The sequence below is a fragment of the Eptesicus fuscus genome, chromosome 13, assembly GCF_027574615.1.
Source record: "Eptesicus fuscus isolate TK198812 chromosome 13, DD_ASM_mEF_20220401, whole genome shotgun sequence".
NCBI lineage: Eukaryota > Metazoa > Chordata > Mammalia > Chiroptera > Vespertilionidae > Eptesicus > Eptesicus fuscus.
The window spans coordinates 5,769,529-5,795,570 of NC_072485.1; the positions used below are offsets into that span (position 1 = coordinate 5,769,529).

The following is a 26,042-nucleotide window of genomic DNA, read 5'->3' on the forward strand; positions in this document are numbered from 1 at the left end:
TGACGGCTACAACCTTGTCTTAGACAAACGCTCCAGCGCCCCAGCCATTAGCCTCCACTCAGCACATTGACCACAACCATTAGAACCAAGGACTGACGTCAACTGGGTAAGTCAAGGAAGTGCCTTCAATTGTGGTCACAAGGTGTCATGCAGATCTGCTCAGCTTCTGCCCCACCAGGAAGAAAAGGCCTTCGTTGTTGGCCACGGTGGAAGAATAACTTTGTGAGATCACATCAAACTGCTTGATGGCATAGCCGGCCTCTCTCACAGCAGCCTCGACTGCCTCCCGGTCCAGGGAGAGGCTGGAGAACCTCTGCTCCCCAATCATGTAGTAACTGCTCTTCAGGGCATCCACGACCACCAGATAGCCCCCCGGCTTGAGCAGGCTGCTGAGGTTCTTGAGGGCTGTGTGGTAGGTGGGGAGGTCTGGGCAGGCGGCGTCCAGGCACAGCGTGCTGAGCAGGCAGTCCGCCAGGGGCAGGGAGGCGGCACCCAGTGGCCGGCTCTGGGTCACATCACACTTCAGGACCTGCTTGACTGCCCGCCTCAGTTTCTCCTCCTTCTCTTGCACCTTCACTCTGAAACACAAAAACCAACAAACATTGTGCTACCTCACTCGTGGGGACCACAGATCTCTTTGCTCGGGGCTGAAAATCTTAGCGTTGTCCCAAGTGTTGTATCTTTAAGGAAGGAGAAATGAGAAACCTTATTATATTTCATTTTATTTTGTTTTCAGGGGAGAGCAGTCCCCCACGACCACAAATATGCAGTCGAGTTTCCCACATGTGGTGAAATCACAGGGGTCAGCACATCTGGAGTGCAATGGATAAGCCTCACCCTGGGAAAACACCTTTGTGATCATGGTACCCCCTCCCATTCCCCCCCAACCCCCCTCCAGGTAAGTATGATGAGAAACCATTTTTGTATCTGAATTGTAGACACGTTCCCCTGTGCTGGGCTGAATCTCTTTATGTGGAAATGATAATAAAATACCTAGCTGCCCACTTCTGAACTGGCCTGCCCCCATGAAATTACTCTTCCTCCACTGCTTAAACCAGCACCTGGCTCATTGATTATTATTTATTAACTAGAGGCCCGGTGCATGAAAATTCATGCACTAGAGGGGGGGTCCCTCAGCCCAACCTGCCCCCTCTCACAGTCTGGGAGCCCTCAGGGGTGGGAGGCAACCTGGCGATCAGGAGAAGGTGACGCCCCATCACACCTCTGCTGCTACCACTGCCGGTAGCACAATCCTCAGCCGGTCCTGGTTACCTGAGCCTCGGGCAGCCCTGGAGGACTGGGGGGTTGAGGGGACTGGGGGACTCTGGAGGCAGGTGCCCTGGTGGGGCTGAGGGGACTAGGGGCCGCCATATTTGAGGGTGTGGCAGTCAATTAGCATATTCCCTCTTTATTGGCTGCGGGCACTGCCATCTTTGAGGGCGTGGAAGTCAATTAGCATATTCCTTCCTTATTGGCTGTGGGCACTGCTATCTTTGAGGGCATAGAAGTCAATTAGCATATTCCCTCCTTATTGGCTGTGGGCACTGCCATATTTGAGGGTGTGACAGTCAATTAGCATATTCCCTTCTTATTGGCTGTGGGCGCTGCCATCTTTGTGATGGTGTGAGGGTCAATTAGCATATTCCTTTTTTATTGGATAGGATTATTATTTATTTATTATTTATTATTACTATTGTCCCTCTACCAAATTGCAAGGTATGGCCATTTGACCCACACATATCAGGCAATAATGGGTTTAAAATGCTGAAATGGTGTTTTGTAGTAGCGGCTGATTAATGAGGGGAGTGGGGTCATCCATAGACATTTTTAGAAACTCTTAATCACTATCACACCACTGTGGCTAGGGCCTCTCTAGAGAGGAGGAAACTACTAATTGCCCTTCTCAGGCTCCAAAACAGATTGCAGTAGAGAGTGTGTTTCTAAAGCAGATCCTTTTCTCAGCCTTGCTAGGAGTCCTGTCCTCCTCTGCCAAGTCAGTGGGGTTTCTTGAGAGAAAAATCAGTCAATGACGGGAGCAAAGGAGGCAAGGGCAGGTGATGGAATAGAGTGCCTGGGTCTGCTCATAAATTGTTAAGGAAGGAAGGAACAAACTGGTAAATTAAAAAAACATGTAGAATGCATGAGAGAAACCGGAGAAACAAAGGAGAAAGAGGAAGCATCAAATCAGAGAGGTGAGAGAAGGGAAGGAGTGAGGGTGCAAAGTGCCCAGAAGGCCTCGGAGCCCGAATAATAGGAGTGCTGATTGGGTATCCAGCCTCTGAGGAAGCTAATCGGTGAAGCACCAGGTTGCAAATCCAGGCTTCTGTGCAGAGAACACATAGTCTCTTGGCTCCCGAAGAGAGCAGTCACTTGGCCAACAGGCTTGGTGGAGACAGCAGAGGATGGCCCGACATCAGAGCAGGTGAGAGAGCGCGAGGAAAAGTCAATGGTTTAAATGAAACGTGGAGGTTTACCTCCCGGTGGAATGATCTGAGATAATAGCCATTAGTTGTGGACATCCTATATAAATACTTAGTTTAAATCTTAAGCCTGCAGCATATAATCAGTTTTTGCAACATCCTTTATATTTATTATAATTTTCCGTTTAAGAAACTTAGCAATAAACATATGAAAAGATGCTTAACATCCTTGACCATCAAGGAAATGCAAATCAAACTCTGAGCTACCACTTCACACCCACTAGGATGTCTATAATAAAAAAACAGGTAATAGCAAGTGTTGACAAGGTAGTGGGAAAGCTAGTGAAATGGTTCAGCTACTCAGGGAAACACTCTGGAAGTTCCTCAAAGATTAAACCTAGAGTTACCACATGACCCAGGAATGCCACTCATGGGTTTTCACTAAAGAGAAATGAAAAATATGGTCACACAAAAACTTGTATATAAGTATTTACAGCAGCACTATTCATAATCGCCAAAGATAGAAACAACTTAAGTGTCCATCAACTTGTGAATAGATAAATAAAATGTAGTCTAACTATACAATGGACTATTACTCAGTGATAAAAAAAGGAATAAACAATTGATATGTGCTACAATATGAAAGAACCTTAAACACATTATGCTAAGTGAAAGAAAGCCAGGCACAAAAGATTACATATTATATGATTCCAGTTACAGGAAATGTGCAGAAAAGGCAAAGGAGACCGGTGGCTGCCAGGCATTGAGCGGATGGGGAAATGGGCGTGACTGCTAATGCACAGGGTATTTGTGGGAGTTAGGAAAATGTTCTAAGATTGTGTTGAAGTGTGAATATACTAATAACTACAGAAGTGCACACTTTAAATGGTTGAATGATATGTTATGTGAATTTTATCTCAGTAAAGCTGTTATATGAGAGAGAGAGAGAGAGAGAGAGAGAGAGAGAGAGAGATTGACAGAGACTCAGAGAGAGAAAGCTTAGCAAGTTATTGGTTTCAGGGAATTCCTACCAACCAATAAACTGGTACACGCAGGGAAGAATTGCCTTTGATTGGGTAAAAGTGGTAGGAGGGTGACCAATCTGTCCTGATTGGTCTGGACTTTCTGGTTTTCTCACTGAAAACCCAGGTCCTGGGAACCCCTCTCAGCCTGGGTCAAAGCAGGACCGATAGTCATTCTAAAAGTGGGGAAATCAGTGACAAAGCTGCCAGCCGCCCTGATAGAACGTGGAGGTGTTCTTTGACAGGACATTTTAAGAATAGAAAAAACCCTACAATAATTCAACATAATGCAAGTCCTGTGTGAAGCACGGATTTGAATTGGTAAATTAATATAGAATAAAAAATTTCAAGAACCCTAATGGATAACTTAAGTGTACACAAAAAGCTTAAGAAGTGACAACAGTGATGTTTGAACGTGTTAAAAGGTGATCTTCTATCCTGGGGACGTTTGGGGGATGTGTATCTAAGTGATTGCGGCAGAGCAGGCTGGACCTCTGTGGCCTTTTAAAGACACAAGCCACCACAGAACCAGTACTTGCTGCTCAGGTGAGGATGGCAATTGTTCCCAAACTGTGAGGCACGCTGTGAAGTCTAGAGAGCTCACAGAGAATGTGGCAATTTGAGAGGGAAATTTGTTCAAAACAGCCACTCTTGTGGATGTTTGCTTGTCCTTGGACGGAGAGCAAACATCGGTGAACTCCGTTGCCAAGGCAGCTGCGTAAAGATTACACCTCAGGGCTCCTCAGGGCGGCAAGTTCGCCTGCAGGGAAATGGACTCGCAATTACCACTCAGCCTCACATGTAGCTCATGGGGCGCGTAATAAACACACACAGAAAAGCCGCGTGCAGCTTTACAGAAAGCTAACAGCAGTGTGGCCATTTCTCTAGTTCTGAAGAAACACTCTCAAATGAATCAATATGCAAAAAGGGCAGCGATTTCCCCTGTAAATATGCCACCTCTAAAAGCCGGAGGGAGCAGGGAGGGGGTGAACAGATAGAGCAGCCCTCCTGGGAAGAAGGCTTTGAAGCAGGTCTTCCCACACCGAGTATCCATCCCGAGATCTGGAGGAGGCCCCTCCTGCCCGATCTCTGCAAGGCAGGTGGCCGATCAGAATCCCCCCCCCTACCCCCGCCTAAGCTGTTTTCTATTGCACTCACCTCCCCCAAGCCCCACCCCAGAGGTTCCACCTGGGCCTCCTGAGGGAGAGCCATCAGACGTGTAAAGGAAATAAAAAGCTAAATAAGCTTGGATGTAAGGATGTAAGGATCATAAGAACAAGGAATAATCGTTGGTAAATGTTCGGCGAGGCCAGCTGGGTCAGGTGAAGGCAGTTCTAGGAGAGCATCTGCAGGGAGGGCGCACGCAGTCAGTATTTTACAGGATCTTTTGAACCTCTAGTAGGTGCCAGGAAGAGCTCATGCAATGATCATCCACGAAAATGAAAGATTAAAGCTGTGGCAAGTGCTAGGAAGGGGAGGGACCTGGCGCCAATGGAGGAATGTCGGGAGCTCGACTTGGTCAGAGTATCAGCAAAGCTCCTCCACAAAGAGACCAGGTCAGCCGAGACAGAGAGGCTGCAGAAGGGAGCGCTGACTAAGCCAAGCGAGTACGGAGGGAGGAGAATATTCCAGTAAGAGGACCGAGCAAGTGCAAAGGCTCACACTTGCAAAGCCTGCATGCAAAGGCGGAGGGACGCAGAGAGGACAATGGAGTAAAGGTGGGCAAGCGGGGTCACAGGTCCAGAGGAGGCAGGGCTTTAGGGACCATGCTAAGAATTGTGCTTTTCGTCCTGAAAGCCATGGGAAGTCATTAGGGATGCTAAGGAAGGGAGTGATGCAAACAGATTCACATCTTGAGTTAATTATGTTGGGAGGAGAGTGGAGGTGGAAGGCCAGTTGGGAAGGAGATAGAAATGGAAATAGACCAGGGCAATGGAAAACACTGGAGGAAAGATACTGGTTCAAGAGCGACTCAGGCAGTAACACAGAACGTGGTGCTGGGCCCGGAGCATGACTGCGAGGGAGATGGCAAGGTTGGCTTCCAGGCCGTGTTTGTCCACGTATATGATGGTGCCACTGGAGGCGATCGGAACACCAGCAATGGAGCAGATCTGGGGAGGATCCCAGCTCGCCTGGAGCACATTGGGCTTGAATCGCTCTGAGACACGAGAGAATGTGGACAAGTGGAAGGAAGTGGCCAGTTGAAGGCTCCCACCCTGCCCTGCTAATTTCCCCAAGAGGTCGTGCCGAGGGCACCATGTGAGAGAAGGGCAGACTTACACAGGCAGGAACTTTCCCAGGGGCCCCTGAAACAACTGTCACGACCATCAGGCTCCTGATGTCGAGAAAGAACATCAGCCTTTACAAGGCATGAGAGCAGAGGTGCTTTGGAATCGAGGCATTTCACTCGTTTAGGGAACAGATATGGCACAACTGTGTCCATCTGGGACGACAGACAAACATCTTTTCAAGCAGATTGGAAATCTGAGTAGAGAGAACATTTACTTCAGAGAAACACCACCTCCGCAGGCGAGAGCTTGCCCCTCTCAAGTCCAGGGGTAAGTGGGGCAGCTGCTCTCGGGGAGGCGACGGGGCGGGGCTCGGCCTCCCCAGCCTCTGGCTGTCTTGAGGGCTGAGAAGGCAGCTGGCAGAGCACACCTACCAGCTGCCCTGGCGCACCTGCTGGGAAGCTCTGCTCCAGACACCGGGGCCTCCCAAATGGTGAGACGCTTACAGTTCCCTGCAGACCTTGCGAAAACGAAGATCCTGATTTTGTCGATAGGGAGTGGGGACCAAGAGTCTACGTCTCTAACCAGCTCCCAGGTGATGTGGAAGCTGGTGGCTGGGGCCACCAGGCAATGTGTTCCAAGCTCCAGGAGCCAGCGGTTAATTAGTGCTCTTTCTAGGAGTTCGTAAGGCAAAACCTCATTTTTCTCGGTTCATGCTTGAGTAATTAGTTCTGTGTTAGTATTTGACATTCTCACTTGATAAATGAATAGTGTGAAAAAAGAATTTGGTACCCAGTGTCGTATAACTTTTAGGATAGTTATAAAAATGAGTAGTATTGAAATGTATGAGTCACACTCCAAAGGCAGGGGATCGGGAGACAGCTCAAATTGTCTTCGGAGGCAGTCAGGATAAGAAATAGCTTCAGATAAAAAGGAAATACTCTCAGGAGAAATAGGTTGTGGGTTGACAGAGGTACTTGAAGATTCAAGGAAGACGTAAGTTGAATGGGATCACTATCATTCTCAAAATAGTTGAAGCCACAGGATCTAGCACAAGGATAAGGGTGAGAATGCAGAATTCCTGCCAAAATATAGTTCTTTAGTCTAACAGAGTAATTGGGAAGGGACTGTGTCTTAAGAGCCCGTTGTTATAAGCTGCTGATTCTGCATGAGATAAGTAATGTTTTTAGTACCCTGCCAGATTTTAAGGGTTCATTTCTGAATGAGAAGGAAAGGCTTGGGATGGCTAGAGAAATTAAGAAAGTTATTGAAGCCTTCTTGATAAATGATTTGGACCTCAGAAAGGTGTGTTGTCTGACAATGACTGAGAACTTTTTTTTTACAAACTTTCTCTGAAATTCTATAAATTCTGGGAAATTCCTTGTTTATTTAGTAGTAATTTTAGATATTATCCAAATCCTTATAGCTACAGTTATTTTTCTAGTTAATACTAATTTAATTCTTGGGAACACATAGTTAATACAAAAGTTTTAACTTACTTTTATTTTGAAGAAGATACCTTCAATGTAAAGGCTATAGCTAGCATAAAAGTCTAAGGGGGTTTACAAGTTAAAAATGGCATATGAAAATAGCTTCCTTTTTAGAGAGAAAGGAAGAGAGATGGAGAGGGAGAAAAAAATCCATGTAAGAGTGAAACATCCATCAGCTGCCTCCTGTACGGCCTCTGCCAGGGATCAAGCCTGAAACCCTGGCACGTGCCCTGACCGGGAATCGAACTGGCAACCTTTCAGTGTATAGGATGACGCTGAGCCACACTGACTAAGACCTTTTCAACTTTCTACTAAATGCCAGGAAAAAATGGAGCAATATTTAAGCAGTATGAAACAACTTTACTTTGTTACTCATGTGAAGGGTAGTAAAAATCCAATCCTATATATGCATGAACTTAGAAAATATGTCACTATGTGTATTTTTTCCAATTATTATTTTTAAAAATATATTTTATTGATTTTTTACAGAGAGGAAGGGAGAGGAATAGAGAGTTAGAAACATTGATGAGAGAGAAACATTGATCAGCTGCCTCCTGCACACTTCCTACTGTGTATGTGCCCACAACCAAGGTACATGCCCTTGACTGGAATCGAACCTGGGACCCTTGAGTCCACAGGCTGACGCTCTATCCACTGAGCCAAACCGGTTAGGGCATTATTATTATTATTAATCCTCACCCAAGGATATTTTTTCTGTTGATTTTTTTAGAGAGAGTGGAGAAGAGGGAGAATTGGGGGCGGGGGGGGGGGGGCGCGCACACACACATTGGTCGTCTCCTGTTTGTATCCCAACTGAGGATCTAGCCTGCAACCGAGGTACGTGCCCTTCACTGGGAATTGATCCCAAGACCCTTCAGTCCGAGGACCAACCACTGAGCCAAACTGCAGGGCACTGTGTACTCTTGGAAAAAAATTATTTGAAGACTAGTTGACTAAGAGCTGAATCAGAATAAAGAATTCAAACAACTAGAAAAATCATATAAAGTGAGCATAAACTAGGTCTACATAATTGCAAATATAATTACAAAGCAAATGTCCAAATTGATCTAGAAAGGAAATATAAAAATAATACTTTGAATAATAATATTTGAATTTAAAATTCTCAATTTTAGCAATAAACATTGGGAAAAGATTTGCCAGAAGAACTTTGAGAGTCAAAATTGGTTAAATTCCTCATAGTACAGGAAGGAAAAATGATTGGTTCTTACCTATATTAATAAACTGAGAGAATTTGTCTTCAGCAGAACTGCATTATAAGAAATACTAAAAGAAGTCCTTTGGGTGAAGGGGAACGATACCAGATAGAAGCCTAGATCTGCAGAAAGGAATGAAGAATACTAGACAGGATAGATATATTTACTGACTTATGTGGATATACTTAAAACTGCTGAACTATACACTTAGAGATAGTTAGGATGATAAATAAAGTAATAAAAAACCAAATGCACTACTGGCTGCTTAAAGCAAAAATAACATTTATCTAACAGTTTCTCTGTGTTAGATAATCTGGGTATAGATTAGCTGAGTCCCTCTGGTGCAAGGTATTGTAGTGTTATAGTATATATGCAATAAAATATATGACAACATGTGCATATGGAGTGGTAGAGTGGGTTAAAGGAATTATACTGTTTTACTATCTTACTTTGTTCATGAGGTAATAGATATGTTAAATATATAGCATGTAATTTCTAGAAAAATCACATGTACATGCACACAAAACACAAAGAAGTCAAAAGAGGAGCTAAAAGTCAATAGAAAAGATAAAAAGGAATACTAAAAATATGTATATTTATATTAAATAGAACACTAAAAATTACTCAATTCACCAAGGAGAAGCAGGAACAAAGGCATAAATGAACGACAAACAGATGGGACAAATAGAAAATAAGTACCAGGATGGTAGACTTAGACTCAACCTACATTATCAGTAATTGTATTAAATGTAAGTCAGCTAAACAATCCAATTAAAGGCAGAAATTGTCAGATTGGATTGAAAAGCAAGACCTACAACCTTGTTATTTGCAAGAAAAACACTTTAAGTATAAAGACAGACATGTTGAAAACAAAAGGGTGGGGAAAAACATACCATGTAAATTAGTTATCTGTTCTGTATAATAAACTACCCCAAACTTAGCAATTTAAAATGACATTTATCTGACAGTTCCTCTGTGTTAGATACCTGGGCACAGATTAGCTGAGTGCCTCTAGAGCAAGGTCTCTCATGAGGCTGCAGGGTGTTGGCCATATCTTCAGACTCATCTAAAAGCCCAGCGGGGAGGAAATTTGCTTCAAGGCTCACTCCTCAGCACATGGGAGTGAGAGTAAGAGAGAGCACCCCATAAGGGAAGTGGTCTTTTATGACCTAACCTCAGAACTGCTGACCCATCATTCTGCTGCATTGTGTTTGTTAGAATCAATCACTGAATCCAACAGACAGTCAAGTGGAGAGAGCTCAACAAGAGTTTGAAAACTTGAGGTGAGGATTATTGGGAGCCATCTTGGAGGCTACCTACTAGCCACACAGACACCAAGCATGAGATGGCTGTTGTAGCCACACTTATATCTAAGTAGATTTCAAGACAAAGTATATTACTGGATGAAAATGGAGATATTTCATAATGACAAAGTAGTCAATTCGTCAAGAAGATATAATAATCCTAAAAATGTATGCAGTTATTGCAAAGCTCCAAAGTACAGGAAGGAAATGTTGACTCATCTTGGGGAACAAGAGATAAATTCACAATCATAGTTTGAAATTTTAACACCTCTCTGTAATTGATTAAAAAATCATGCAGAAAATTTGAACAATACTATCATTCTACCTGACTTAATTGATATTTATAGAAACTAAACTGAGATCTGGACAATATGCATTCTTTTCCATGTAGAAAGCACATAGATTGTTCACCAATGTAGACTATGTGCTGACCATAAAATAAATCTCTGACTACAACAAAATTTTTTTAAAATATATTTTTATGATTACAGAGAGGAAGGGAGAGGGAGAGAGAGATAGAAACTTCATTGACGAGAGAGAATCATCATGCCCCACACTGGGGACTGAGCCTGCAATTCGGGCATGTGCCCTGACCGGGAATCAAACTGTGATCTCCTGGTTTATAGGTCAACACTCAACCACTGAGCTACCCTGGCCAGGCTGACTACAACAAAATTTAATTAGAAACCAATAATAACAAGATATCTAGAAAAAACAGAAATTTTGGAAATTAAGCAACACAATCCTAAATAATTTATGGTCAAAGAAGAAATCACAAAGAAAGTTGGAAAATATGCTGAATTGAATAATAAAAACATGACCTATCAAAAATTATGGGATGCAACTAAAACAATGCTAAAGGAAAATTATAGCTTTACATACCTACATTAAAAGAAAGAAATGTGTGAAATCAGTGATATAAGATTCTATTTAAGAAGCAAGGGAAAAAGAGCACATTAAAACTAAAGTAAGGGTCCGGGCGAGACCATGTGTCCCTGGATCAGAGTGAGGCCTCGTGCACCTAGGCCCGGGTGAGGCCACGTGCCCCTGGGTCTGGGAGAGCCCAAGCGTCCCTGGGTCTGGGTGAGACCATGTGTCCCTGGATCCGGTTGGTGCCTCGTGCACCTAGGCCCGGGTGAGGCCACGTGCCCCTGGGTCTGGGAGAGCCCAAGCGTCCCTGGGTACGGGTGAGACCATGTGTCCCTAGATCCGGGTGAGGCCACGTGCCCCTTAGTCTGGGTGAAGCCGTGTCCCTGGGTCCGGCCGAGACCAAACCAGAGGGAGTCGGACCTCCGTTACCACCATTTGTCCACCATCCAGAGCTGAGGGGTCAGTGCTGACATATACACATAAGGAACTGGTGGACATTGAAATTGGGTCTCAAAAGAACTGTTGGTCCAGAAAGAAACTCACTACAGACTGATCCATCTGCCTGTCAGCATAACTATTATTGCTCGTCTCACATTCAGTTCTCATAAGTATATATCTAGTGACATATGATCTCGCTCATCTAGGGGAAATGATGAACAACATAGACTGAGGAACAAGAACAGAACCAGAAGCAAGGAGGCATCGATCGGACTATCGGGCCTCAGAGGGAGGATAGGGGAGGGTGGGGGGAGGGGGAGAGTTCAACCAAAGGACTTGTGTGCATGCATATGAGCCTATCCAACGGTTAAGTTCAACCGGGGGTTGGGGCATGCGTGGGGGGGGGGGGGATGGGAAAGGGGGGATGAGGACAAATATGTGACACCTTAATCAATAAATAAATTTAAAAAAAATAAAAATAAATAAATAAATAAAGTAAATGAAAGAAAATAAGAACAGAAATCAATACAATATAAAATGGACAGTCAAGAAAATCAACAAAACCAAGCCCAGCTGGAGTGGCTCAGTGGTTGAACATCGACCTATGAACCAGGAGGTCACAGTTTGAGTCCCTGTCAGGGCACATGCCAGGTTGTGGGCTTGACCTTCAGTGTAGGATGTGCAGGAGGCAGCTGACCAATGAGTCTCTCTCATCTTTAATGTTTCTATCTCTACCTCTCCCTTCCTCTCTAAAATCAATAAATATATATATATTTTTAAAAGAAAATCACAGAGCCAAAAGTTGGATCTTTGAAAAGATTAATAAAATTTACCAATCTACAGCAAGATTTACCCAGATTTAAAAAAATACAAATTGCCAATTTCAAGAATGAAAGAGGGAAGATTACTACAGAAGCTATAGATATTAAAAGGTTAATAAAGGAATATGTTAAAACAAACAAACAAACAAACAAACACCTTGTGCCAAAAAAGTTGACAAGCAGGATGAAAAGAACAAATTTCTTGAAAAATAGTACTTATAAAAACACAAAAATAGAAATAGAAAATCCAAATAGCCATTAAAGGAATAGTATTCTTAATAAAAATCCTTCACGCACATGAAAAAGAACCTCCAAGTTCAGATGGCTGCACCGGTGAATTCTACCAGTCACTTAAGGAAGAAATACAAACTCTTAAAAAATAGAGGAGGTAGAAACACTCTCAGCTTGGTATATGACTCTAGCATCATGCTGATACCACATCTGCCAAGCATATTTAAAATTAAAGCTCAATATCTCTCATAAACACAGATACAAAAAAGGATAACACTTCATGACCAAGGGGTTTAGGTCAATTTGGTTTAAACATTCAAAATCATCCAATGTAATTCATATTTTCAGAATAAAGGAGAAATATCATATGGGACTATCTCTCAACAAAGAAAAGAAAATTTGATAAAATTCAACATTTGGTTAAAGTCCCAAGAAAGTAGGAATTATAAGGGAACTTAGTCTGATAAATAATATGCATGAAAAAAACCAGAGCTAACATCATCATTTTTAATGATGAATCATTGAACATGTTTTCCTAACATATGGAAAAAGGCACAGATGTCTGCCCTCATAATTTCTACTCAACACTGTTCTGGAAGTCCTAGTCAGTGTAATAGGCCAGAAAAATAAATAAAAGGTGGAGAGTTGGAAAGTTGGAATAAAAATAAAACTTTTTATTTGCAGATGATAAAAGAATGTATGTAGAGCCCTAGCCGGTTTGGCTCAGGGATAGAGCACTGGCCTGCGGACTGAAGGGTCCCGGTTTCGATTCCGGTCAAGGACACATGCCTGGGTTATGGACTTGATCCCTAGTGGAGGTGTGCAGGAGGCAGCCAATCAATGATTCTCTCTCATCATTGATGTTTCTATCTCTCTCTCCCTCTCCCTTCCTCTCTGAAATAATATATATATACATATATAAAATATATATATATATATAAAGGATGTACGCAGAAAACCCTATGGACCCAGTTGATCTCAGGCTTTCGGCTGAGGGGGTGCGGTACAGGGGTGCGGGCCTGAGCACTGTCAGCTGCTCTGCAGGCTCCAGCCTGACCGCACAAGGAGCCCAGCCTGGTTACTGCTCTCCTGCCCCGGGCTCTCCCATTCAGGAGCTCCGGCCTGAGGCAATGGTGTGCATTCCTGTACATCCTCATTCCAGTTCTGCTCTGGGTCTACAAAAAGTTCCTGGCACCATGCACGTACCCTGTGGTCTCCCCATTTGTCAGTCGTAGGTGGCCTAGAAAAGCTACCCACCAATCCAATGATAAAAGCAAAGACTCTAAAGATGCAGACACAAACGGGTACCAAAAAACGGACCAACGGAAGTCTCTGAGAAAAAGACTAAAGTGACTGTCCCAGAGGACCTCCTGGTTTTCACAATGGATCTGAGAGTCTCTGACCTTTTCCCCTTAGACCAGATATTGGATAGTTTAGATATTTACCGGATACTAATAGGAAATACATGGTATTTTATCTAAAATGTGTTAGTTATATTTAATGATCTCATTCCCGAGTTCCTTTTTCATTAAATTGGCTTTCGTTTCTATTATTGTAGTTTTAATAATTGAACAAATAGACATTGGTGCCAGTCAGCACTTACTAAGTCAGCACCCAAACATCTTCGGGGCCTCTAGCTTTTGAGTAGACACTTCAAATTTGAGCAGAGCGTATTTTTACTGTGAAACAGTGCAGTGAGACTGTGTGGTGAAATGAGTTTTGGGAGATGATAATGACTTTAAACATAAAGTTATAATCACTGTCCAACACAATGGAGCAGCTCATCTACAAGAGTAGTAATTACTGCTTACTGCTCTGGAGAAGATAGCAAAGACAGGAGCTAGAGGAAATTTCTTTGAAAAATGTAATACCTCTTACATAAATGTCTAATGTATATCATAAAATTCTAAGAAAAAAAAAAAGCCCCTATGGAATCTACAAAAACACTCATAAATTAATTAATGAAGTCAGCAAGATCACAGGACACAAGGCCAATATACAAAAAATCAATTGTATTTCTATATAGTAGCTATGAAGTAAAAATGAAATTAATAAAATAAAACTAAAACATTTTTTAAAATACATTTAACAATAGCATTAAAAATGTGATATAAAGGAAAATTTTAGCAAAATAAAATATGAGAACTACAGAATATTGCTGAAATGAAGTCCTAAATGAATGAAGAAATAGGCCATGCTCATGCACTGAAGAGTCAATATAGACATTCTCCTAAATTGATCTGTAAAGTCAAAGAAATCACAACCAAAGTTATAAAGAATTGTACCACCAACGAGTCACCTTGCTTATTTCCATTTGACAATTCATGTTTGCTAACAAAAAGACAGTGTAGCAATGATATGTAAAGAAATGAAGATAAAGTGTAGAACGTCCTTAATAGCTCAAAGTTAGCAAACAGTGCAAAGCATATGGGAGGGTTAAAGAACAGACTTGAGAGTTAGCTTTAGAAGGACATGAGCATGGCTGGTAACTAGATGGCAACCAGAGGTAAGTACAAGGACAGGAAAAGGACCATCACTCCAGAGGAAGAGGATGGAAGTGGCACATCCCTAGGGACATGTGAAGACCACATACCTTATATTTTCCCTTGAGATTCAGGACTATTGCCTCAATCCTCCTGCTTTTTGAGTTCAGGAATATGGAAGTCACCATTGATATGTGATACAAACGCTTATCCATCCTATTTCAAAAATGCATCTTAAAATCATCTACCTCTCTCCATCGCTTAGTCCAGACCACCATCATCTCTTACCTGGATTTAAATGGTCTCCTTGCTGCATCTCTCATTCTCCTCTAACCCCCTCTCATCCATTCTCCACACAACAGCCAGAGAGATCTTTACAAATGCAAACTGGGTCACAGCACTGTCTTGGCTACACCTCTAACGCATTCCTGTTATATCTGAAGTCAACAGTCTTTAACTTGGTCTTGAGGACTCAAATGATCTGGCACTTGTGTGCCTTCCTGATGTAAGTTCTATAAGACAGGGCCCTCCTCCATCTCCTTTACCATTCTGTCCTAGTAGCACTGCAGTGCATCTTAGGTGGTCAATACAGGTTTGTGGGAGGAAGGCAGGAAGGAAGGAAGGAAGGAAGGAAGGAAGGAAGGAAGGAAGGAAGGAAGGAAGGAAGGAAGGAAGGGACCTTTAATCATGTGTAAAAGTGTCAGTACTTGTTTCTTGAGGGGCCTTGTCTTGCCAGGAAATTAGAGCTCTTTCTAGACCAAATCTTGAGATATGTAAATTAAAAATATATATGCTTTCCCGTTGTGAAAGAAAAGACAGAGGATGTGGTGCAACACACAAAGTGTGCATTATATGAGCAAAGGGGGGGGGGGGAATACAGGGGAAAATGGACTAGGGAAGGAAGAGAGAGATGTCATGTAAAAATTAAATCCTTGGTAAGGGCAGTGGGGAAAGCAGAAAGAATGCACCAAAAACACACACACAAACAAAAAACAACCACAAGAGCAGGAAAAAACGGTAAGTAAACTGAGCGAGTAGCAGACAGGGTCAGCAGGATCCTAGGAAAAATACTAAGTTAGTATTTTTATGCAGTTTGCAAAGGAGTTGTTGGGGTCTCAGCAGTATGCCTAGCAGCAGACATGATGCTCAGAGAACTGAAGATCGCTGGGCAGCAGAGTGGGGGCACATCAGGACGGGAGCACAAGACAGTGAAACACAGAACTGCCACCTCTGCCTGGTGGACTGTTGCCAATTTCTCATGTGGGGAGAAAGAGTCACTTAAACTAGATTTGTGGCATAAGTTTACTTGTCGATAAGGTGGTGTCAGATTTTGGTCATTAGTTGTGAGTATGTAAAGCTCTCATTTTATGGATGGTAAAGTAACAAGTTCCTTTCAAATAATCTCTTTATGCTGCAAGTCTCAGTTTAAAAATATAGTCAGCTTGTTGGGGTGTCAGCGTTAGCCACCCTCACAGCAGAATCCTGTGTGCTTGGATGGCTAGCAACAGGATGGCACTAGGGGGGTAGTTCTGACACCCAAGAGCTTCTGGTGAGGAGCTGGTTTTGCCTCTTGAAGTTGTCCTAAAACAAGGTCCTGAGGTACCTGGTCAGGACACTGAGCCTACACACAGGCCTGGAAAGCTCTATTCCTCTTGGCTCAGTGTGCATCTCTTCAGCCCTCTACCTGTGTTCTGGTGCATGCACACACACACCCCTCCCACTACTCGCCCCCCACACAAACATCTAACCGCCCCCCCACACACACACATCTACCTCATTCTTGCTCTCTAATTCTCCATTTGGATTTCTCTCTCCTTTGCTTTTCAACTTGGACTCTAAAGATAATTCTTGGTTCTGAAAAACAAATGGTCACCCAAGTCCCCTCAGAAAGCCCAGAAGCAGAGCCCAGTTTTCTACCTGTTCCCTTCGAGCTCACACACGTAGGTCACTACTGGGGACCAGTCGAAGGCCCCTGGCTCCTTCTTCAGCCACTTCTCTAGCTCCTGCAGGTTCTGATCAGTGTAGTCAGTAGCAATGATCGTCTTGAAGGATTCACAAGCAGAGAGGAGCTGATAGATGGTGGGGCCAGAGCCAATGTCAATCAGGAGGTCTCCCTTCACGCCAGCTGGTTGAGAGGAAGGAATGAGGAAGGGGAATTAGGCTTTATATGGTGGCGGTAGAGCTGACTTGTGTTGTCTTTGCCAGCATTAGGATGGAGAGCCCCAGGGAGAGCCCCAAAGACAGACCACCTCTCTCACCACTTAGATCATCATGACTCACTACTATTCTGTCAAAGTCTTTTTTTCCAAACAGATTTTCATTTTCTGTTCCCCCATCTAAGGTGGAGGCATGCTGCTTAAAACTGTTAAGGAACACTTTTGGGGAAAGTATTTTTTTTAAATTTGAGTTTATATAATGTCTTCATCCAGTTCTTCATATGTTGGGAGGTCTTTATCTCATGCATATTCACAATAGTCCATTGAGTTAGGAACAGAATAAGTATTATAACCTCCATTTCTTAAGTGGTCAATCACAAGGGTTAAATGGCTGACTCTAGTCACATAGCAAATCCATGTAGAATCAAGGACAGAACTCCCTTCTGGTTTCCCTTTAGAGTGACCAAATAAGATAATGGATATAAAAGCACTTTGTAAACTGTAAAATATCCATACCAACATTGCTTTCTATCTTAGCTATGTAAGAAGGTGATACCAAAAGGGCTGTTAAATAGCAATGACTAGACAAAAAAATCCAGTCATGCCCTGAGACTTATCTATATGACTCACGTTTTGGGGTGGAGAGGGGAGATAGGAGACACAGACAACAGACAAACTTACCCACACAGAATATATTGAAAAGCTTTTTCAGAAGAAGCCTAAGAACCTGGTTTTCTGCAGAGTGTGTGGACCCAAAGCTGTAATATTTTTCTAGGTAATCTCGAGGGTTAAAATGGCTCAGATAGGTGTCCTTGGAGGTGAAGCCAGACTCCATTGTGTCTCACTCCTATGCCACCTGTCCACTGCCCTACCTCCCTCTCCTCCAGAAGCCAGGGAGTGCCTGCAGAAATTGTCCTCCTGAGTCTCATGTTTTTAACATTTCTTCTGTCAGTTCAGCCCACCCCTTAGAGAGAGGTGTTTGGTTAAACACTAACTGAGAGAAATATACCAAAAAAGTTTGGCTGTTCTAGGAAGTGATGAAATTCCTGGGGAAGGATCCTCGCAAAGGGGGGAGTGGCAGGGGCAGAGCCATGAGCTGCATGCAATACTGGCCAAGGGGCAAAGTTCAGCTTGGCGGGATTATAGACAGGAGAGATCAACTGAGCTCACCAGGGAAATGATTTAACTCATAGAAGAACTACTAGGTCCAGAGAGGTGGGTTATCTCCCCACAGTGCATCATACTTCTTTTCTTACAGTGATTATCCCAGGAAAGAGAGTCACAAAGAATGGTTTAAATTGAAACATGTTAAAGAAAAGAGGAGAAGGACAAGGATAGGAAATGTATTCAGGGCTGAGGAATGTGGGCTAAAGAAGGAGTCTCAGATGAGGTCTGGAAAAAGGAAAGGAGGAGCAATTTTAAAATCCTGAATGAGGGGGGGATGTGATATGGTGGTAGAATAGGTGGAAGCTACACTCACCTCCTCCCAGGACCAAACTGGAATTACAACTACATCATAGAATAATCATCCTGAATAACCAACTGAAGACTAGCTGAAGAGAAGTCTTGTAACCAAGGATTACAGAAGGAGCTACATGGAGACTGCCACCCACCCTGGGCTCCAGCAGAGGGGAAGTGGAGCAGACTAGAATTGCATGAGGAGATACTGGGGCTTGAGGCTCTGGGGAGGGAGCTGAAGGGATAGCTGCCAATATCCCTGTGCTGGGCCATTCTCCCACTCCTCAAATGCCATCTTTCTTGAGTGGAGCATTCCCTGCTGTGTGGCATCACCCTGGGGGAAAGCAATAGCCCCACCTCTGGACTCCCTCTCATTCCACATTGTGGAGCTTATAGCCTGCTGAGGAGTACAGCCAGAGGCTCTTTCAGTGACTGAGCCTAACAGGCAGCTAGCAGGTGGAGGTAGGCAGAGGCAGACTTGGGGTGCCTTAGGACTTTTGCTGACCTGCCCCTGGACCTGGTGCTGCTAAAAGCCGGCCTTGGTGTACAGCTTGGTCCTTCCTGTGCACACCCAGGCCCAGCAGAGGTAGCCACAAACTGTGGCTTGATTGTGCCTCCAACAGGTTGCTGAGAGCCAGTCACAGGCAGCATCTTATATTGGCCTGCACCAGAGTCTCTCACAAGAGGCTCAGAACCAACACACCCAGTGGCCACCTTCAGACAACATCAGAGCAGCATATCCAAAGGAGCGTCTCGGCAGGCAGCAGGCCCTACTGAGGTGAATTCTGCTTTATGTGGTCAGCACCTCCACAGTAACTCATATGCAATGGTCAGGGTTGAGTCTCCCAGTCAGCCAGCCATAGGGTCAGTCCCACACATGAATGGCCCAATAGGAATCAAGACTAAATTACAACAGGAAGGTCCACATAGCCCACACAAGGGACATTCCTGGAGCACCCAGCTCAGGTAATCAAGGAGACAGCACCAATGGACCCCATAGGACACCTACTACATAAGGCCACCCCATGAAGACGGGGAGTCATAGCAGATCTACCTAATATATAGACACAAACACAAAGAGCTGAAATGGGGAGACAAGGAAACAGGCCCCAAATGAAAGAATAGGAGAAATATCCAGGAAAAGAGCTAAATAAAATGGAGGTGAGCAATTTATCAGATATAGAGTTCGAAGTAATGGCTATAAGGATGCCCAATAGCATAAAAAATGGCCAAGAAACCGCCAAATAAAAGGACCAGCCAGAAATGAAGAGTACAATACTGAAATGAAGAATACACTGAAAGGAATAAACAGTAGGTTGGGTGAATCAGAGCACTGAATCAGTGATTTGGAAGACAAGGTAGAAAAAACACACCAATCAGAGCAGCATAAAGAGAATTTTTTTTAAAAAATGAGGATAGTCTAAGGAACCTTTGGGACAACATTAAGCATAACAACATCTGCATCATAGGGATCCTAGAAGGAGAAGAGAGAGAGAGCAAAGGATCAAGAACCTATTTGAAGAAATAATGATGAAACACTTCTCTAGCATGGTGAAGGAAAATAACAACATGTTCAGGAAGTGCAGAGAGTCCTAAACAAGAGGAACCCAAAGAGGCCCACATCATAATTAAAATGGAAAAGGTTAAAGACAAAGAAAGAATCTTAAAAGCTTAAAGAGAAAGACCATTAGTTACCTACAAGGGAGCTCCCATAAGAACGTCAGCTTATTTCTCAACAAACATTTCAGGCCAGAAGAGATTGGCATGAAATATTCAAAGTGAGGAAAAGCAAGGACCTAGAACTAAGACTACTTTACCCAGCAAGGCTATCACTTAAAATTGAATGAAAAATAAAGAGCTTCCCAGACAAGAAAAAGCTAAAGGAATTGTTACCACCAAACCAGTACTACAAAAGTAAAAACAGAGGAATATGGTTAAAGAATGACAATAAATACATACTTATCAATAAGCACTTTAAATGTAAATGCTTAAATGCTTCAATCAGAAGACATATGATAGCTAAGTGGATAGGAAAACAAGACCCATATATATGCTGTCTATAAGAGACTCACTCCAGAACAAAAAGATACACACAGACTAAAAGTAAAGGGATGGAAAAAGATATTTCATGCAAATAGAAATGAAAAAAAAAAAAAACAACAAAAACACTGGGGTACCAATAGTTATATCTGACAAAATAGACTTTAAAACAAAGGCTATATTAAGAGGCAAAGAAAGACACAACTTCCCAGCCAGTGTGGCTTGGTGGCTGAGCATTGACCTACCAAGAGATCACCAGTTCAATTCCCGGTAAGGGAACACACTCGGGTTGCAGGCTCTATCCCCAGTGAAAGGCATGCAAGAAACAGCCAATGGATGTTCTCTCTCATCGATGTTTCTATTTCCTTTCTCCTTCCTCTCTCTCTGAAAAAAGTAAATAAAAATATGTTCTTTTAAAAAGGCCACTACATAATGATAAAGGTGGTAATTAAACAAGAGGATATAATCCTTGTAAACATTTTGCAGCCAACATAGGAGTACCTAAAAATGAAAAGTAAATCTTGATGGAAATAAAGGTAGAGATCAAAAGTAATACAACAGTCATAGTAGAGGATTTTAACACCCCATTGGCACCAATGGATAGATCTTCCAGACAGAAAGTCAGTAAGGAAATGGCAGCCTCAAATGACACACTAGATCAGATGGCTTTAATTGATATCTTCAGAGTATTTCACCCCAAAGCAGCAGAATATACATTCTTTTCAAGTGCACATGGAACATTTTTTTAAGATAGATCACATGTTATAATACACAACAAGCCTCAATAAATTTAAGAAGATTGAAATCAGATCAAGAATATTCTCTGATTTCTCAACAGAAACTATGCAGGCCAGAAGGGAGTGGCAAGAAATATTAAAAGTGATGAATAGCAAGAACCTACAACCAAGATTACTTTACCTAGCAAAGCTATCATTCAGAATTGAAGGTCAGATAAAGAGCTTTACAGATAAGAAAAAGCTAAAGGAGTTCATCACCACCAAACGAGTATTATATGAAATGCAGAAAGGTATCCTTTAAGAAGAGGAAGAAGAAAAAGGTAAAGATAAAAATTATGAACAACAAATACATATCTATCAACAAGTGAATCTAAAAATCAAGTGAATAAAAAATCTGATGAACAGAATAAACTGGTGAATATAATAGAATCAGGGGCATAGAAAGGGAGTGGACTGACAATTCTTAGGGGGAAAGGGGTGTAGGGGTGCGGGAAGAGACTGGACAAAAATCGTACACCTATGGATGAGGACAATGGAGGGGGGTAAGGGCAGATGGTGGGGTGGGAACCGGGTGGAGGGGAGCTATGGGGGAAAAAAAGAGGAACAATTGTAATAATCTGAACAATAAAGATTTATTTTTTTTAAAAAAGAATCTTCTCTGAGCATAATGACACGAAACTAGAAATCAATTACTGCAGAAAAAAAAACACACCTGGAAAACCCACAAAGACATGGAGGCTAAATAACATGTTACTAAACAATGAATAGGTTAACAATGAGATCAATGAGGAAATCAAAAGATACCTGAGCCCTGGCTGATGTGGCTCAGTTGGTTGAGAGTCATCCCATGCAGTGAAGGGGCACTGGTTCGATTCCCAGTCAGATTGGCCCATACCCAGATTGTTGGGTTCTAGCCCCATTTGGGGCATGTACAGGAGGTAACTGATCGATGTTTCTCTCTCACATCAATGTTTCTCTTTCTCTCTCCATCTCCCTCTCTTGCTAAAATCAATTTAAAAAATGAAACCTTAGCCTGGCAGGTGTGGCTCACTGGTTGAGTGTCAACCCATGAAACAGGAGATTGTAGTTCAATTCCCAGTCAGGGCACATGCCTGGGTTGTGGGCTCAATCCCCAGTAAAGGGTGTGCAGAGGCAGCTGATCAATGATTCTCTCTCATCATTGATGTTTCTATCTCCCTCTCCCCTTCCTTTCTTCTCTCTGAAATCAATAAAAACATATTTTAAAAAACATAAAAAATCCACACCATATGATCATATCAATAGATGCAGAAAAAGCATTTGAGAAAATTCAGCACCCATTTATGATAACTCTCAGCAAAGTGGGTATAGAGGGAACATACCTCAATATAATAAAAGCCATACATGACAAACTCACAGCCATCATCATACTAAATGGGCAAAAACTACAAGCATTTCCCTTAAGATTGGGAACATAGTCACCAATAATATACATCTGAGAAGGAGTTAATATCTAAAATTTAAAAGAAACTTATAAAACTCAACACCAAAAAAGCAAATAACCAATTTAAAAAATGGGCAAAGCACCTGAATAGACACCATTCTTATTCAACATAGTACTGGAAATCCTGGCCATAGCAATCAGGAAAGAAGAAGAAATAACAGGCATCAAAATTGAAAAGAAGAAGTAAAACTGTCATTATTTGAAGACAACATGATTATGTAATAGTGAACCCTAAAGATTTCACCAAAAAAACTACTAGGACTGATTAATGAATTTAGTCAAGTAGCAGAATACAAAATAAATATCCAGAAATCAGTTGCATTTTTATGCACCAATAATGCACTATCAAAAAGGGAAACTAAGAAAACAATCCCATTCACAGTTGCTTTAAAAACAATAAAATATCTAGGAATAAATTTAACCAAAGATGTAAAAGACCTGTGCTCAGAAAATGATAAGACACTGTAAAAAAATTGAAGAAGATACAAGTAAGTGGAAGCATATACAGTGTTCATGAATAGGAAGAATTAACATCATAAAAATGTCTATACTAGCCAAAGCAATTTATAGATTCAATGCAATTCCTATCAAGATAGTATTTCACAGAACGAGAACAAACAAACATTCCAAAAATTTATATGGAACCACAAAAGACCCAGAATAGCAACACTAATCTTGAGAAAGAAGAACAAAGTTGGAGGAATTATGCTGCCTGACATCACACTATACTATGAAGCCATAGTAATCAAAATAGCACGGTACTGGCATAAAAATAGACATGTAGGTCAATGGAGCAGAATAGGGAACCCAGAAAGAAACCCACCCCTTTATAGTTTATTAATATTTGGCAAAGGAAGAAAAAACATGCAATGGGGTAAAGCTAGTCTATTCAATAAATGGTGTTGGAAATATTGGAGAGATATATGCCAAAAAATGAAACTAGACCACCTTTTTTATACCATATACAAGAATAAACTCAAAAGAGATTAAAGATTTAAATGTTAGAATAAAAACCATAAAAACCCTAGATCAAAACATTGGCATTAAAATCTACCATTTTTCGTAGCAATATTTTTTTTTCTTTTTTTTCTTTTCTTTTCTTTTTTTTTTATTGATTTCAGCGAGGAAGGGAGAGGGAGAGATAGAAGCATCAATGATGAGAAAGAATCATTGATCGGCTGTCTCCTGCAAGCCCACTACTGGGGATTGAGCCCACAACCTAGGCATGTGCCCTTGACCAGAATAAAACCCGGGGACCCTTTAGTCCACAGGCCGACACTTTATCCACTGAGACAAACCAGCTAGGGCAATACCAATTACCTTTAAAGAGTGGCAAGTAAACTGAGAGCTGACTTTTTTTTTTTTTTGGATGGGGGCTGGGGAGGGCAGGAGAATAATGTCAATAGGTTAAAACAAAATACCTGTTAACTTAGAATTATATAACCAGAAAAAGTCTTTCAAGATTTGGGACAAAATAAAGACATGTCAGACCAAAAAGGCGAATGTTTGCAACTCTCCAATATACCAGTAACATATTTCAGACAAAAGGAATGTGACCCAAATAGAAGTACTGAGATGCAAGAAAGAATGAAGAACAAGTAAGCAGGCTAATAAAATAATGCCATATGTGGTTAAAAATAAGCAAGATAGAATTAAAATACGTAATAACAATAGCCTAAGAATTTCAGGGGAGGGTGACTACTTGGAGTTGAAGTGTTCTAGACCTTTGCAGTGCCCAGGAAGGGTAAAGTGTTGATTGTCTTTAGACTTTGATAAGTTAGCTATGCATGATGTCATTCTAAGCAGATGATGGTGCCTGCCCACATTCCGTCGGCACTTACCATGGCTACACATGTCAATGTTTTCCTACAGCAAGCACCTGAGACTGTGCCTGAGGGATTCTCTGGTTGCAGGAGTATATTCAGCCTCCATGTAGGGCAGGCCAGTAAAGCTAGGGAGTTAATGCAGCTAGTGAAAGATCAGTTCTGAATAAATATACCAGCTTCCTTGCTTCTGGGATGGGAGTGCTGAAACATGTTCTCCATACTCTCCCAGGGGTCCCAGCTGCCCATAGCAGTAACTGGTTCACCAGTGTAGCCTGCATTGGCTCTTTTTCTTTCTGTCTCACTTTCTCATTCACTCATTTAGTGCTTCATGGAATCCAAAGTAAAATACCTACATAGCAATTTAGGCACCACAAAAATAATATAATCAAATTGCTTTAACTTTCAAATTAGTAGAGGAGAGGAAACAGAGTGACCAAAAACATGTCAATTCAGAAGAAGGCAAAAACTGAGAGAAAAAGAAACACAGACCTGTCAGAGCAAATACAAAGTATAAATTAAGAAGGTCATTTATGGACAGTTAAAAACAGACAAAAACATCAGTAAAAATATGTAACAGCAGGATTGTTTAAAATAAAGTGTAGTTAACATACAATATTATATTAGTTCAAGTGTACAACATTTATATTCCTTATGATGTGATCACCACAATAAGTCTAGTAACCACCTGTCACCATGCATAGTTATTATGATAAAACTAGAGACCCGATGCACGAAATCTGTGCAAGAGTAGGCCTTCCTTCCCCCAGCTGCTGGCACCGGCTTCCCTCTGGCACCCAGGACCTGGGCTTCCCTCACAGCCCCAGCTTCGTCCGGACATCCAGTCTAATTAGCATATTATGCTTTTATTATTATAGATTAACTATTTTTCCTGTGCTTTGAACAGTAGCTTTAATCAACTTGACTTAATGGACATACATAAAATATTGCATCCAACACCTACACATTCATTTCAAGAATACTGAGGCCATCAATAATTACTATACTGCTCATAAAGCAGGCCTCAACATATGTCAAAGGAATAAAATTATATAGAGTATATTCTCTGGCCAATACATTTAAGTTAAAAGTAAAAATTAAAAGATAACCAGAACAACCTTATTTGTTTGGAACTTAAGGAATGTACTCATAAATAACCCATGGGTCAAAGAAGAAATCATATTGAAAATTATAAAGCCTTTTGAACTGAGTGATAATAAAAAATACTACATATCAAAATGTGAAGTTAAGGCAGTATTTAAAGGGAACTCTATTTCTCAAATGTGTATACTACTAAAAAAGAAAGACTGAAAGTCTATGAGCTTATGAAGTTACAAAAGAACAGCAAAAAGACATATATAGAAAGAAAAAATAATACAGAACAGAAATTAATGAAATAAAAAGCTAAGATACAATAGGGAGGATTAGCAAGGCCCAAAAGTTGGCTCCCCAAAAAGACTAATAAAATTCACAAGTTTTTGTTTAGAATGATCACAGAAGAAGAGAGAAGGCACATATACCCAATCTTAGGACTTGAAAAGGGAACCTCGTGGCAGATGCTGCAGGTAATTACAAGATAATAAGATATTGTGAATAACTTTGTGCCAATGTATTGAAATTTTAGATTTACAAGGTCCTAAGTAAATATATAACACTTACAAAACCCGAAGAGACCATCAAAGAATTTAAACTGAAAATTATTTCTACATAAAACCTTCAGGGCAGATGTTATAACCTATTATTTATATATATATATATATGCAGGCAGCCTAGCATAGAATAGCTTTCATTTAGAATCCATAACTTTGTTTATATTAACCTGTA

The 26,042-nt window shown here is 41.7% G+C and overlaps 1 protein-coding gene and 2 pseudogenes across 1 annotated transcript; 1 reads left to right on the plus strand and 2 right to left on the minus strand.

Moving 5' to 3' along the window:
- Positions 1–107: 107 nt before the first annotated feature.
- On the minus strand, positions 108–20,427 carry NNMT (nicotinamide N-methyltransferase; the record flags this gene model as incomplete). The annotated part of the gene is made up of 3 exons (XM_054724975.1): positions 108–578; positions 16,439–16,646; positions 20,421–20,427. Coding segments are annotated over 3 exons (648 nt in total), but the record flags the coding sequence as incomplete, so codon positions are not given.
- Positions 734–906, minus strand: LOC114234645 (U1 spliceosomal RNA; annotated as a pseudogene).
- LOC103293794 (UPF0729 protein C18orf32 homolog) lies at positions 13,169–14,719 on the plus strand (annotated as a pseudogene).
- Positions 20,428–26,042: the final 5,615 nt, after the last annotated feature.